Source organism: Esox lucius, chromosome 20, assembly GCF_011004845.1.
Source record: "Esox lucius isolate fEsoLuc1 chromosome 20, fEsoLuc1.pri, whole genome shotgun sequence".
Taxonomy (NCBI): domain Eukaryota; kingdom Metazoa; phylum Chordata; class Actinopteri; order Esociformes; family Esocidae; genus Esox; species Esox lucius.
In genome coordinates, this window is record NC_047588.1 from 27,941,400 (window position 1) to 27,957,745 (window position 16,346).

General features: G+C 40.0%; 1 protein-coding gene across 6 annotated transcripts; it reads right to left on the reverse strand.

The window, feature by feature from the left end:
- Positions 1-121: 121 nt before the first annotated feature.
- Positions 122-15,885, reverse strand: rbfox1l (RNA binding fox-1 homolog 1, like). Of its 6 annotated transcripts, none has more exons than XM_010884870.4 (12): positions 15,475-15,885; positions 11,235-11,471; positions 8,310-8,489; positions 8,145-8,198; positions 7,964-8,056; positions 6,996-7,065; positions 6,777-6,836; positions 4,600-4,738; positions 4,441-4,480; positions 4,277-4,344; positions 3,993-4,074; positions 122-3,828 (listed from the first exon to the last, which is right to left on the reverse strand). In XM_010884870.4, exons 1-12 carry the CDS (start codon positions 15,550-15,552, stop codon positions 3,784-3,786), a joined length of 1,146 nt encoding a protein of 381 aa, XP_010883172.1. In that variant the 5' UTR covers positions 15,553-15,885; the 3' UTR covers positions 122-3,783. The 6 variants fall into 6 exon arrangements, with proteins under 6 accessions (XP_010883172.1, XP_010883170.1, XP_010883169.1 ...); XM_010884868.4 differs by having other exon boundaries at positions 4,441-4,495; XM_010884867.4 differs by having other exon boundaries at positions 6,753-6,836.
- Positions 15,886-16,346: the final 461 nt, after the last annotated feature.

Consider the following 16,346-nt stretch of genomic DNA (forward strand, 5'->3'; position numbering starts at 1 on the left):
AGAAATCAAAGTTTACAAGTGTCTTTACAAGTTTAGAAGTTCCACTTTTTTCCATTAAGCCTAATCTGTCATTGTGAAATGACAAAACTAAAGCCAAGTACAAAACAAGATACACAAAAGGTTGACAAATGGGCATTTATTTAAAGGACTCAATGACCAGAACTGAAACAAACAACAGAGAGACAGCAATGACAAGTACTTCAGCGATAAACAGTAATTTTGTAAGCATCTCATCCATCAACGTCCTGCCTTTCACTGTGTTAACCTGATGCAGTTTGGCACTTGACAAGAAGCAGGGTATTGAACGTAACACAAGAAAGTAAGAATTTTAAGGGACATTTTATGGGCTGCAGGAGTAAAGAACACCTCAAGCTGACTGGAGAGCAATTGGAAAAGGCATGCAAAGAACCAGGAACACGTGTAAGGCGATGGATTAGTTGAAAAGTTATCAGGTGAGAAAGGCAATAAGCTATAGATGACGGAATAAGAATATAAATCCTAGTCAGCATGTATAACAGAACTACACATGGGTGGGAAAGCACTTCTACAAGATTACTAACGAAAACATTTTATATTACAGATGGAGAAAAGTTCTATTTTTTTTACTTGGCAATATGAAAAGCATCCTAAATAATGTGACAGACTTGAAAAAGAATTACAAAGAAGAGACTACAGATAGAGGAAGTTGTGACAGGAAGGCAATGGGCATAAAACATGAAAAGAAAAAGGAGAGGATAGAGATATAAGAACTAGAACATAACTGATGTTTTTTAGAGGACAGATGAAAACAGGAAACTATTCAGAGCAGTGGAATGAAGAAAGAAAAAGCACACAATTACAGATAAAATTAAAGTTTAAATAAAAGAAAGCTTAAAGAGGAGGAAATGGAGAAATAAAATCAATTGAAATTCTGTTTGACGTTTTACTTCAAAACACTAATTATTGCAAGGTCCTTAAATATTCAACCCTTGTGGTGTGAAAGACTAACAATCCCTTTGTCTGAGAAACTGAGTTCAGTGGTTTGGAGTCCAGTTACGGTGCAACAGTTAACCAGAGTCCCGTATAACACTGGCCTGTATTGGAGGGTGGCAAAAAATATTCTGTCACTCAAAAAGTACTAGTTGACAGTACATCTGGAAAATTTGCCAGAAAGCATGAGTGTGACCCAGCTGCACCGTGGGAAAGATTTAGAAAAAGAAATGTTTAGTGACCACATGACTCTGATTACTTAGATTTTTTGTCAAACAGTGTATGTACATTACACACTATGTGTGCCGCAAACCCAACACTAACCACCCTCAAGACACAGTCTCACTACAGTAGATTACGGTGGTGCCTTTCATCAGCAGGGCCTGGGCATTTCATTAAAATTGAAGGTATAATGGTAGCTTAATACGGGGAAACATTTGTAGACAACTTTCTCCAGTCAAAGCCCTGATCTCAATGTCATTAAGAATCTGTGGCACTATTTGAAAATCGTTGTCCACAAGTGTCATCTGAACAACCTGAATAACCTGGAACAAATTTGTTGCTGAGCCAGAAACACTCCACGCTGGCAAAATATTTGCCCCAAAAAACTAGCAGCCTATGTGGCTCGACCAAATATTTATGTGTTGGGTTAAATACATAAGCAAGCTAAATCTTTTTTCTTACAAATATTTCCAGACATAAACCTGATTACACCTTACAATTTTTTTTTGTGAGTTTTGAAATAAAATATCAAACACAACAAAAGTAAATGTACCTCTGTAATTCAGTACTAATAGATTTTATGTATATGATGTTTATACAGGATACAACGAAAATAAAGATCAAAAGAAGTGGACAGCAGAAGACGAAAAGTTAAAATAGTAAAAGAAAAATAGGAACTGTACATATATAGAAATACAAGATAGGAGAGATAATCGAGAAGTGAAGACAATGAAAGAGCCAAATCAGAGAAAAAAATTAAGACGATAGTGTCAGGCAAAGTGACAGAAAAGGTGAAGACAAGATAGAATGAAGATATGATGGTCATGCATAAAATATAAAAAAGTTGATTAAAGAGAAATAGAGAGAGAGAAATTACAGATTGACTACAAATAAGCTACAAATGCAAAGAAGCTACTTTAAATAGATGGCCATAAATGCAAAGTGCATGATCTTTTTTAACTTTAGGATAGGATTAATTAAATGTGGTGTTAAAATTCTCTGATATAGGTATCACACTGTTTTAAATGAAGTATATGTTTTTTTTAACCCTAATTATTATTTCATAGACACTTTGAAAAGTGAGAAAACCAAGAAGAAACACAGAAAAATAAGTATGTTTCCGCTTTGAAGAGGAAAACAAAGCAAGAAAGAAAAGGAAAAATTAACTCCAGCACAGAGAGAAATTCAGCACAAAGACAACACAGTAAAGCAAAGCAGATGTTGCTTCACTGCAGGCCCACTAAAACCACACAACATCTGAGATGAACTAAAATATGAAGTTGTCCTGATTCCATCCGTACAGAACAGAGGTTCTAAACTAGAAATGGTTGCATAAACATAAAAGGTTTCAAAGCATAGAAGAAACAGTGAAAATCTCAGTTTGAGCAGGACAGAAGAGAGTTATAGAAAATGAGAAGAGGAAAGTTAGAAGGAAACAGCAAAGCTACAATATTGAATTTAGGGTAGAGAGTGGTTCTACCGTTGTTCCAATTCTATGGACAGAACCCAGACATTCAAACAAAATTGAGAAATGCAAGCAATAGAACAGGAAGAGGAAACTGGGCACAACATAATTGTGTTTGGCAGGATAGAGGAAATCAGTGAAAGCCCAATAGTAGTTACAGAGGATTGTTAGGTGATTTAAAGCCAGCATGAGGTTGCCGAAGAAAAGTCATAGATTGGTTTAGGGACGTTTGGTTAAAAGGTCATATTTAACATTGAGTATATAACAGAGAAAAAAGAAGCTCAACCACTAAAAAGACAAATATTTTGTTACAGTTCATTTGTTGACAACAAATGGCTCATAAATGTTCTTTTGACAAGGGAACATTTTCAGAATCAGAGGTAGATTGTTAGGAAAATCAAAAACAGACATTGTTATGCAAAGTATGTTTGCATGTCTCTAGAAGCAATTAAAGAAAATAGGACTTTGCACCTTAAAAGTACCAGTGCCATTGCTGTCTCTCAAAGCTTGTGCTTTGTGAATTGGGTATGGATGTCATATACTCCCACAAACTCACACACATACAGGTCCTCACACACAAGCACACACACTTCAACTTCATCAAACAGTGCGCTACACCATTGGCAAAACCAGTGTCATCAAAAATAATTCATTTCACTGTATAAAATGTAATTATATTCTACAATTTGACTCTAGGTCAGCATCTAGAGACCATGACTGCATTATGGTTATCGGCATTTTGAAACAAAACATTTTACATACCATATTCAACTGTCTCTTACAATAGTGAAAGAGTGTCTTATCTTTATAGGGTACAGGTAGAATGGAAGACATCTTAATTCTTCAACCCTGGAACAAATGTGTCACAAAACACAAATAAAGTGTAAAATAAAAGTCTTTAAATATTTTTCTGTAATTAGATCAAACTCTGTTCTAATAAGAATAAATAGTAAATGGCTCCGACAGTATTTACAGGTTCAGTCTGTTGGGTATGAAAGACTCCCAGGGTAGGAAAAGGTCAGGAGCTGATACAATCTCCAGAGTTCGGTAACGTCCTGACCCTGTCCTGCATAGTTGTCCTTGGACTGGACACTCACAGAATCACATCCAGGCTCACACTGGGCAGCTCAGTAAGGGGTGAAGCGGTTGTACCCTCCTCTGTACAAACTGGCCTGGATAATAAGCATAGGATCAGAAATGATGGTGGGTCAGTGCCCTGATTCATAGTGAGTCAGAAGTTCAAATGGTGGTTAGAGACAATGATTTGGTTGACTTGGTGGGGTCACTGGAACACTAAGCGGGAGCTGCACTTTTTGTTTGCTCTGAAAAGACTCACCATTGTTCCGACTCCGTACGTTGTCGTGGGTCCCACTGAATGGTGGTAGGGATCTGTCGCAGCAGCGTAAACTCGGCCGTATCTGACGGAGACCAAAAACACCACATGAGAAAACATTCTAAACAGGGGTAGGCTAGTTCTAACAAAATGTGAAGCTCCTCACTGACCAGATTTGAAGCCCACTATGTTAGAGTGCTGTCTGTGCTGTGTTCTGTGTCCCATTTGAAGGTAATAGTTATTCAAATCTTTATACAAAATGTCAGCCATTGGCCACTGCTGCTCACCCGTCACTGTATGTTGCTGTGGCAGCTGACGCTGATGGTGCAACTCTGTATGCTGCAGGATAGCCACCCTGACAGGACGGAACAGATTCAGACATATGTCGTTGGCAAAACACCATGCAGAAAGCCTGGAAAAAGCAACAAACTGAAGAAAATGTTTCACTTACATAGACTTCAGCTCCATATAATCCATCTTGGTACACCACGCTAAAAGGAGACAATCTATCATTCACACATTAACAACAATGAAAAGAAAATCACATACTTGCACACTTATAACGGGTATTTTTATGAATTAAAGATGTTGAGAAACTAGGAACTCTTACCCAGGGTAGGCAGGCATTGCAGTGGGTGCGGCTGCGGCAGCTGAGCGAATTGTATTGTAGACAGCCCGGCCCCGCCCACGCAGCGGTGAGCCCCGATAGGCCAGGGTGGGTGTGGCTACGGGGTAGGGGAAACTGGCAACTGAGAAATGCAAAAAAGTTACAGGATATGTACTGTAGTGACCCTGCATTCATTAGCATTTTATATTAACACCTCAAGGCGAGCAAACTTTCTAGGAGACCTTTTCAAAACAATGTCACAGAAGTGATCTGAACCTGGCATCCCAGCCATTATCTATGAGGGATAGTTTGTCTTAGATTCTAATTTGTGTGAAATAACACTTACGTTGAGTTCTTCTTGAAGGCCCATGGAGTCATTTTTCACAACAAGCCATTATTCAACTCTGTCCAAGCCTGGAATTAGATTTACTAGCATTTTCTAAATACATGAATTGAGACTGTGCGTCCCGAGCAACAAAAGCTGTATTGCAAGCGGGAACCTACACCGAAACACTTCCAACTAAGACTAGTGGTGGTCTTTACAAATACAACATTGAACCTGTCAATGTTGTATTTCTCGAAATACTGTTTTCATTGTCACTATACACCAATCAGCCATAACATTATGATCACTGAGAGGTGAAATGAAAAACACAGAGAATCTCGTTATCATGGCACCTGTCGGTGGGATTTATTAAGCAGCAAGTGAACATTCTGTCCTGAAAGTTGATGTGTTAGAACCAGAACAAATGAACAAGCGTTAGAATCTGAGTGACTTTGACAAGGACCAAATCGTGATGGCCAGACGACTGGGTCAGAGCATCTCCAAAATTGCAGCCCTTGTGGGGTGTTCCCGGCCTGCAGTGGTCAGTACCTATCAAAAGTGGTCCAAGGAAGGAAAAGGGGTGAACCGGTGACAGGTGTCATGGGTGGCCAAGGCTTGTGGTCTGATCCAAAAGATGAGCTACGATAGCTCAAATTAAAAAGTTAATTCTGGTACTGATAGAAAGGTGTCCGAACACACAATGCATCGCAGTTTGTTGCATATGGGGCTGCGTAGCTGCAGACCAGTCAGGGTGCCCATGCTGACCCCTGTCACTGTCCAGAGCACTTACAATGGGCACGTGAGCATCAGAACTGGACCATGAAGACATGGAAGGTTGCCTGGTCTGATGAATCAGGTTTCCTTTGACATCATGTGGATGGCCGGGTGCGTGGGTTTCATTTACCTGGAGAACACATGGCACCAGGATGCACTATGGGAATTGGGCAAGCTGGCAGAGGCAGTGTGATGCTTTGGACAATGTTCTGCTGGGAAACCTTGGAACTTGCCATTCCTTTGGATGTCAATTTGACATGTGCTGCCTACCTAAATATTGTTGCAGACCATGTGTACCCTTACATGGCAACGGTATTCCCTGATGGCATTGGCCTAATGCACACTGCCACAAAGCAAAAATGGTTCAGGAATGGGTTGAGGAACACAAGGTGTTGACTTGGCCTCCAAATTCCACAGATCTCAATCAAATTGAGCATCTTTGGGATGTGCTGGGCGAACATTTCCGATCCAAAGAGGCCCCACCTCGCAACTTACAGGACTTAAAGGATTTGCTGCAAACATGGTGCCAGATACTTGGTGCCAGATACCACAGCCCACATTCAGTGGTCTAGTGTCCATGCCTCGATGGGTCAGGGCTGTTTAGGCAGCAAAAGAGGGACCTACACAATATAAGGCAGGTGGTCATAATGTTATGGCTGATCGAAGTATCAACTGAACTGATACTTCCTATACTTCCTAACCCGGAAGAAGCGATTAGCATTTGCTAACTACCGATGACATCATTGCAGAATCACAGAGGCTGTGTGTGGTAGCTACAGAAAATAGTTAGCAAAATGAAAAATGGCTTGTAAAAAATTACTCCATGGACCTATAAGAACCATTCAATGTAACTGTTACTTCATCCAAATATGATTCTACTGTAGGATGAACAATCCCTTTAACAATTTGATCAAAACAACATGAGGTAGCAGAGCCTTGTCACTGGAGTCCAACTCACCTCTCCTGCAATCAGTCATTCTGAATAAGTTTGATAGGAATGCATGAAGCCAATCCTAGGACCTGAAGGACATACAAACACTGAAAAAGTAAAACTCACCTGAAAACTCACATTGAAACTCACCGGTGTAGAGTTCAGGGGCATACATTGCTCCCATGACAGGGTTGATCTTCCATCCAGAGGCTACAAAGGCAAAGAGATAGAAGGAAAACAAACAAAAAGATTGTAAAGAAAGTAAAGAACATAAGGGAATGGGAGATATACCCAAAACACAGACACACAGTTAAAATCCCTCCCACAATCCATGGAAAAATGGGCCCCAATTAATCATAAGTGTCTTACTTGAAACCTCACCATTCACAAGAGCTGTCTGGGGCTTCTTGGTGACTACTCTGGCAGTAGCGTTGTTCACCTACACAGGTAGAGCGAGACCAGGGATGCCATATATTAGATAAAGGTGCACAGAATCCAGCAAAATCATTTTGTGAAATTTCTGCCCTACTAGATCTGCCCCAGTCAACTGTAAATGTTATGATTGTGAAGTGTAAATATCTAGGAGTAACAACAGCCCACACACAAGGTGGTAGACCACACAAACTCACAGACTGAAGCGTGTGGCATGTAAAAACATTGCCTATCATCTGAAGCATCACTCACCACAGAGTTCCAAACTGCCTCTGGAAGCAACATCAGCACTAGAGATGTGCCTCTGGAGCTTCACAAAATGGGCTTTCATGGCTGAGCAGCTGTACGCAAGCTACACATGAAAATGTGCAATGCCAAGCGTAGGCTGGAGTGGTGTAAAACATACTAGAGCAACTAGACTCTGGAGCAGTAGAAACATGTTCTCTGGAGTGATGAATCACGTTTCACTATATGGAGGGATGAATCTGGGTGTGGGGCGAATGCCAGGAGAAAGCTACCTAGTGCATACTGTAAAGTTTGGTGGAGGAGGGATAATGGTCTGGGACTGTGTTTGAGGGTTTGTGCTAAGCCCCTTAGTTTCAGTGAAGGGTCATCTTAATGCTACATGATACAAAGGCATTTTAGATATAGGGTGCTTCCAACTTTGTGGCAACAGCTTTGGGTAGGCCCTTTCCTGTTCCAGCATGACTGTGCCACTGTTCACAAATCGAGGGCCATAAAGATATGGTTCACTGAGGATGGTGTGGAGGAACTCGAGGAGCCCTGACCTCAACCCCATTGAACACCTTTGGGATGAATTGGAACAGTGAATGCAAGCCAGGCCTTCTCCTCACAAATGCTCTTTTGGCTATATGGGCACAAATTCCATGTAGATATTTCCTCACCTCAATCTTTCTCCCCTCAACGATTGTGCCGTTCAGTTTTTCCCTTGCTCTGTCTGCCTCCATCGCACTCTCAAAGGTCACAAACCCAAAGCCCTGAGAGAGAGACGCAGAAGCATCTCTGATTGTTCAGCTTGACCTTCAGTATGTTTTTAATTATTGACATTATTAAGTGGTCTCTCACCTTTGACCCTCTCTCATTGAAGATGATCTCCACATCTAGGATCTTGCCAAATTGCTGAAAGACAAAACCAGATCAACATGACATCCTTAGGTTCTCATAGGACTAAGTCATGTGGTTAAACATAATAAACCCTGACATGACCCCTGTAGTAGATCTGTGTCTCACCCCAAACATCTGTCTGAGGTCCGGGTCTCTGAAGCGGAACGGGATGTTGGAAACATGGAGACGCTTTGGCTGGGCCTTGCCTGACCCCTCCTCCTCACTACCACTTCCTGGTCCACCTCCTGATGACACGGATACACTCAGAGACTGGGAGTCAGAGGTCACTGGAACGAGGGCATCATCCTGGGAGATACGGGGACAGAAAAAGAGGAAAAAGAGGAAAAAGGAAGAAGGGAGAAGATGCAGAGGAAGAGAAAGAAAGCAAGGGGAAAAAGGAGAGGACAGGGAGTAGCAATGGAGGAAGATGAAGAGAATATAAAGAGGAACAGCAAAAGTAAAGGGAGAGAGGAAGCAGATAGAAAGAGCAAGAGAAGGATATAGAAAATGTTTCAAGGGAACAATAGAAAAAGAAGGTGGAAATTACAAAGCAACTAAGGAAATTTAACTTTTTTGTCCATGCACTTGTACAACTCTGAATTGACAATTTAGGACTAAGAAAACCTTTTTCTTTCCTTCCTATCCAACTCATATGAATACTGTCACATTACAGAGGCATCACATTTAACTGGAAACATTTTAATCATTTTAATTGAATCAAGTGATCAAAACTAAAAATGAGCATTCAGCACCCAGTGATCCTTCTCAGGCAGGAGTGAGGAGGCGTGAACAGAACTTAATTTTAGTTAGGCGTCTAAATTCATGCCCGTTAGAAAATATCAAGATATGTACACTAACAATTAGGCTACATAGACACATTGATTCAGTTATAACAAACAGCCAATATAGAAAGTAACAGCTCCCCCAACTTACACATAGAAATTCACAATAACTAGGTAGTTCAGGTGACAGATTATATAGATACAGAATCAGTAGGCCTACAGGAATACATTTTAATAGTATATTGACATTAATTAATTAAATGCCCCCATGCAAAACCATACAGGATAGTAATGTGCGTCAAAACCAAAACATCCACTATCCCACAATGCACCACGATGCCAGTGTCTGTGTGTTTGTCAACCTAACGCCACAAAAAGGTTACATCCTCCAAAAACCAGAAGAGAAATGAAGATGAAAAAAATACACAAAAAAAACATGAGCCAGAGCAGTAGAAAGAGAGAGTACAAAGGGAGCAGAGCACAATGGGAAAGAATAAAGAAAACAAAAATGGCAAAGAAAAAAATAGCAAAAGTGGAAAGTATAATCACATAGAAAATCTGAGTGAATTCAGGCTTCAAATAAATATTAATGCAATTCAAAATACAGATCCATAATATGCAGAAGTAAAAACGCAGTTATTAGCATTGTAATATCAGAAGACCAATAAGGAGTGCACACGGTCTTTAGAGCAGCAATAAAAAATAAATGGACAAGTGGACAAGGCAGAAAAATTGCGCAAAAAGCTTGGTTGGGGTAGGGTGGGGAGTTGGGAGGCATAGGGCTGGCGGGGTCAAAGTTGAATGTTCTACATGTCAGTTTGGGGTCACGGTGCTGCTTTTTTTCTGCCAAAGGTTAAAGATCATTATCCAAGATTCTGGGGGGGCATGTATTAATAAGTGGGGTAGAAATAGAAGAAGAGAGAGACACACTCACGCAGAAAGAGAGAGAGAGCACTTACATACATACACACATACTACAATGTAGTTCACACAAACAATGTCAGCATCCCATCACACTCACACACACAAACACGCACACACACCCAGCAGAAACAGGCTTTGTGGAAGAGGAGCAGGGGTGAGGTGTTGGGTTGGGTGGTGGTGTCATGTCACGATGCAAAATTGATTTCTGAACCTGGGTGATATTTCGGAGGGGGAGGGGTCATCTGGTCGGCCTCCCCCCCTTGACCCCACCTCCATGATGTGTGGCGGCGTCTCAACTTTCCCCGAAAATCAGGACGGACCTTGTTATTCAGGGGCTCTAGTAATGGAATATAAACGTGGCCATAAAACACCTTTAGTCAGTTATGAGAGGAGAGAGAGCTGCTGAAGCAGGGAAAAGGACTGCACAATCACATCGCGCCTTGACCTTTATTCACCGTTCACCTCTGTCTGTGTAATGAATTATTGTAAAGCCCGCCATAGGGCATTGTACTAAACACTAACATACATGTTTTCTAGGGTATGAAATCATAAGCCAAGCATTGTTCTGAATGAACATACAGAAAGTCACCATCAAATACACGTCATATTGGACTGTAGGCTACATGAAAAAAAACATTACTTTGAACCCTAATAGCTTATCTAACGTGTACTCTAAAATATAGTAAAAGCAAGCATTATATCAAGTACTGTGTTTTTCCATTGTAAAACTACACATTTCCCCACAAAACAACTCTCTCCGCCTTTTTTATGCCCCAAGTTTCTACCAGTAACCATGCTGGATGTTGACTACTTTGGTATTACTTGATGTATTTACAGGGAAATGAAATAGGCATAGAAAAACAGATACGAATAGGGTGAAAGAGAGTTGGGGGGATCCACTTTCAAAAACAGATCCCCTCTCAGCTGCCCCTATCTGCTCTGTGTGGTGTCAAATCCCCTCTCACCTGCCCCTATCTGCTCTGTGTGGTGTCAAATCCCCTCTCACCTGCCCCTATCTGCTCTGTGTGGTGTCAAATCCCCTCTCAGCTGCCCCTGTCTGCTCTGTTTGGTGTCAAGGGAGAACCCCTTACATGGACATAGGATTTGATGTGGGTTGCTAAATATAGATACCACTGTGTGTGTTCATCTGTGTGGGTGTTCTATGCCACTGAAAAATAATCTACTCACTTTCTATACATGACATGTTGAAGTTGATTAACATAACGCCCTTCTAGGAATCTCTTACGTACAATATGAGATTCCCCAGATACACATGTAACTATCTTAATAACAAAGTTTAATTCCTGGACACTCACACATCCCCAGTCAATCATGCTGCTCTTACCGTGCTATTGGATGCCAGAGTATCAGCCCCTTGGTGTTGGGGGCCCTGATAAACTCTGATCTGGTGGTGCTCTGGGTACTCTGGGTTGGGCTGGGCAGTAGTAAAGTCTAGAGAAGGAAGTCTGCCTGCAGGTGTGGGTGGAGCTTGTCCTGGTGGAAGGTATGAAGGAGGCTGTGCGTAGACCGGGGGGAGGGCGGGGTCACCACTGCCGGGCCCGGCCTCCTGGGCAGGGCCTCCCTGGGAAGGGATGGAAAGAAATGAATTCATTAATTATAAGTCGATATAACTTTTTGATATAACATATCACAATTTGTGCATTTGTAAATACCAGCATACAACAAATACATATATTGTTAGTTAAATTCATCATCAAAACATTATCTTTTGAAAATCTAACTATTCTTGTATTTATAATACTACAATTTGTTTTTGAGCCAGACCCAGTAGATCTACTTTTAGTTCATGGTTGTTGCAGCTTTCGTTAGCCAATCCACTTTGTAAACCAGTTCAAGGACGTAAATGCACTCAACACATTGCCCACAATTTACAAGTAGTATATTCAAAGTATCCCACTTATGCAGTAATAGGCATGTGACACTTTTCATAAACAATAATTTTATCATAGTCTAAAATATCAGCTGGGTCTCATTGCTGAGTGTGAAATGTATAGCTTGGATGTGTACAGGTGGTATAAAAATCTGAGTATTCATTCAAAACACAGCACCTTCTGTAAAGAGTGCTTGGCAAATACCCAATACTTTACCACTTACACCAAAACAGTGCACCCCCAAATACTGGAAATGCTAAATCAATGCAGCACAAAACGAATACCAGACCAATACCACTGTCAAATCAATGTATCAAATCAATTCCTTAATCAGCAGAAGAAAGAAGAATTCACACAGTAAAGTGAACATTTTCAAAAGTGAATGACACACAATTGGATTGTCTTACCCTGTAACAGGATTCCTGATTCTCTGGTACATTGTTCAACAACTGTGGCATGTTTTAATGTCTGCCTTCCTCCGCCCACTAGACCATAAGTTCTAATCATCCACCAATCACAACACAGGACTGCAAGGGAAAGGGGGATAAGGGGGGCAGTGCCAGCTGCAGTCATATGTACCCATCAATCACACCCCACCTCCACACCCACACACATCTAACAGCTATTTAAATGGGGACAACAAAGCTGATTGACTGCCCTCATAAAAAAAAAAACATTTTTAATAATCCTAACCTTAACTCTAACCTCAACCTTAGCCCTAATGAACACACACTATTGTTACAAATTTTCATTTTATTGACAGTTCAGTCATAGGAAGAATCATTGGAAGATAGGTGAAGAGGAGACTTAGGAAATGTTATCACTGGACCAAGGCTCTGTACACCCTAACCGAATTCCAACCATAACCCCAAAATGTTCATTTAAAATGCATTTTTCTAAATGGGGACAGGAATAATTATCCCAATAGTTTATTTTTTTTGTAATTTAACCCGAGCTTGCAGAGACGTTATTGTCCCCATTTATTGTAAAACATGTTTACAGACACACACACTCACACACATATCCACACACACACAAACACACCACACACATGCACAACACAGAAATTGAGGACAGCCATTCATGTCCTGTCAATATTTAGATTATTTCAAAACCTTTTTGACCACTCTGCAGTGTTTGTCGTAGATCAGACATAGGCACATTATAACACAGTAATGAGCCCTTGTCTCTTTACTCCGAGATCTACCTCAGGTAACCATAGTATCACATGGCCTACATATCTGACTGACTGTCTTTTAATACAGGTTTATGTTATCCCTTTCTCCCTTCACTTCAATATTCCTGTCTATCAGCTTTTATATCATCTGATGAGGTAAGTTATGACAGAACTGATGGTGAAACTTAGGAGGGCCAATTGGAAAGATGGTATGAAAGCTTACAGTAACTGACATGGATGCATTGATTTGTAATATCTAATCCAACAAGAGTGTCTTACATTCAGCCTAATGAAACAGAGTAGGCTTTAGTAAAAACAATATCAAAGTTCTTCTTATCCTAAGATATATTATTTTATACTATTTTACTTGTCCAGAAAAGGAACCTGTGTAGGTCTCAGATTCTTCCTATCAAGCATCAGAGATTCAGTACAATGACATGATTTATCGTCACAGACCATTCAGGTTTTTTCCTTCCTTCAACTGAATTGTTAAGTCATGCATTCCACTGGTGGATTGTCAGGATTGAGACTAATATCACCTTTAATGGTTAACTGTTAGCCAAGTGGTTAAAGATGTGGCAGCAATAATGTAAACATCTTTAGCCCAAAGTTCTGAAAGTAGCACTTAAACCAAAATGGGTCACAGATAATTACCCCATTGACACATCCAGTCCAAATTAGATGTTTAAAAAAAGGATCCAAATCAGAGTAAAGCCTTCTAAGATAACAGGTATTAGTCTGCTTCCTGTCTACAAATGTTTGAAGGCATTGGTGATGTACATCTGGGTGTACTCCAGGGTTAACACTGTCATTTAGTAAACTCTCTTTTTAGCTTTCACATTTCAGGCCCAAATATCATGTTGTAATTATTGGAATAGGCTTAACCAGTACATTTTACAGGACATGCCTGTATCTTCTTGATTGTTGTACCCCCATGTCATTCCTCCCCCTCTTCAGCTGTCAGGTTCCTGAGTCAAAGGTCAAAGGTTCTGAGACAGATGCTTGCTGGGACAACTGGTAGAAAATGTATACTCAGACAACAGGAAACTGCAGAAGTGCCATTAAAAATTGTGATTTTTGCCGGGGATACAAATTCCCAAACAAATACAGAGGCACACACCCTATGGCATACTATATTCAAATGTATGTATATATTAAACAGTGTACAGTGATATAATAGGTAAAATGATCACAAACACAGATCATGTTTTGATCATAAATGGAACATTTTAAAACATTTATTATCAATAATCTAAACTGGGAAAATTTCAAATACATTTAATATATTTAATGTTAACTTAATAACTGTTCTGTAAGCAATTGTGTATATTAAATATATTTAATATGATCTAAGTTCATTTTAACAATCTCTTTAAAGTTTTAAACAGTTTTTAAAACTTTAGTTTCCCAACATGCATTGTTTTAAATGTATTCTAATAAAATAATAATACAGTTTACATAAAAAAACACAAAATGTATTTAATGTATGTATGTATTTAAATAATTGACATATAAATAGATTTAGAGATTATTACAATTTAGATAACTGAGGTAAATATATATATTTTTAAATGGTACTTACACACTATAAGGATATCAGTGTCTCACTTATCTAAAGACTTATCTCTGTTAATCTACTCTTAAAGGAACAGGCTAAAAATACAAGCGCTATGACACGGAGAGAAGGAAGACAGATTCCAGACACACATAATATCTGGGCTGGCATTCAGCAGAAGATTGGGGACTCTTTCACAACACACATACAAACATATAACCTGTTGGCATCTGTTTGGTGCCACTGAGACCCGAAGAATAAATATACCTTCCAGTTTGTCTTTGTGTTAACTTCTGTCAAAAACAAATGAGTTTGGTCCTACCCACAGTTGGCAATTTAGGTCTCGATGCATCGTTTTAGAATACTATGACAAAACATCTTTAAATTGCAGAGTCTGAAGTGCTTTGCTTCAGGGCCTAACACCAGAATTGTTTCAACTGTGTAAAGTTTGGGATCACAACCAGCAACCTTATTGTTAACTGGCCCAAAGCTGTGGTCTAGTAGGTTGTCTGCCTCTAAATAACAAAAATAAAACTAAGCAGGCAACTTAGTTCGTAACCAGTTGCTGCGAGCCACTACTGAACTACATTTAATGTAATAACTGTGAATGATTTAATTTATCTTAATGAATAACTTAGTCAAATTTGTTTCTGTTGCATAATATTGTGCAGTATGTATTACCCAAACCTGAACCCTGTCCCTGGATTATTTCACTAGCAGCTATCTATTTCTCAACCTGTTGTTTGAGTCATGGTGACATGTTGTTCCACTGGGTCCCACGGCCAACGATTTATCCTCAATCAGTGTCTTAAAAGCAAACCAAATAATTGGCTCTGGTTTTACTGACAGAGCATCAAGACTGACATACAATGGGGAGATGTAGACACACGGCCTAAAACCAAGTAGGAAGAGGGAGAGAAGGAAAGGAAAAACACAGGAATTGAGAGAGACAGTAGATTACCTGTACTAGGCTGGGGTAACCCTGGGGATAGACGGGCAGTCCGTAAGGTTGAAGAATCACAGTAGGAGAAGAGAGCATGGTGCATAGCCCAAGATCAACCAGGAGTGATGGAACGATGGGGAGATGGTAAGGGAAAAAGTGTAAAAGTTAGAGGATGGAATGCTCAGAGAAAATGGGGATGAGCAGGAAAAACAAAGAGAATAATCCAAGTTTAGAAAACACGGAAGATCCAAGTGAATGAGAGGAAGACAGAAGTCACAATAAGAAGGAAAACCACCAACAATCAACCACTTGGCTATATAAAAATAAAAACAAACTCCCTGAACTAAGAAACTGTCAGCCTGTCTAGGTAGTAATACAGAATATGGTGAAGAGGTTTGAAAGAGCACTCTGTGTGCCTGTCAGTTGGTCAGCCTGACAGACAGAAACACATGTAAAGGGTCCCGTTTCAGGGTGTTATAAATAGTCCATATCCTCTCTCTGCCTACCACCTTCCAAACTCCTCTCTCTCACTTTGAAAACTAACCTACTACTAGGTACCAATATAATGTTCTGTTTTCTTGTATTCCAAAATTTTATTAGATGTGCTGGTTTACCTATTTTCTTAAAGCTTTAGATACACTACAATATCATGTAGTCAGTCAATCTCTTTTCTCTGTCTTCCAGTAGTACTGATCGTAGTGGTTGTCAGAAATGTATGTGACAGTTGTATCACACTTCCATACATACATTTAGACACACACATATATGCTTGCACAAAGCAGGCAAACACATATATGCAAATCCACAGCAGGAACACAACACACATTTAAAAAACAGTGGTCTGCATTAAAACCCAGGTCAACACAAATGCGCACAACATATTCAACTGC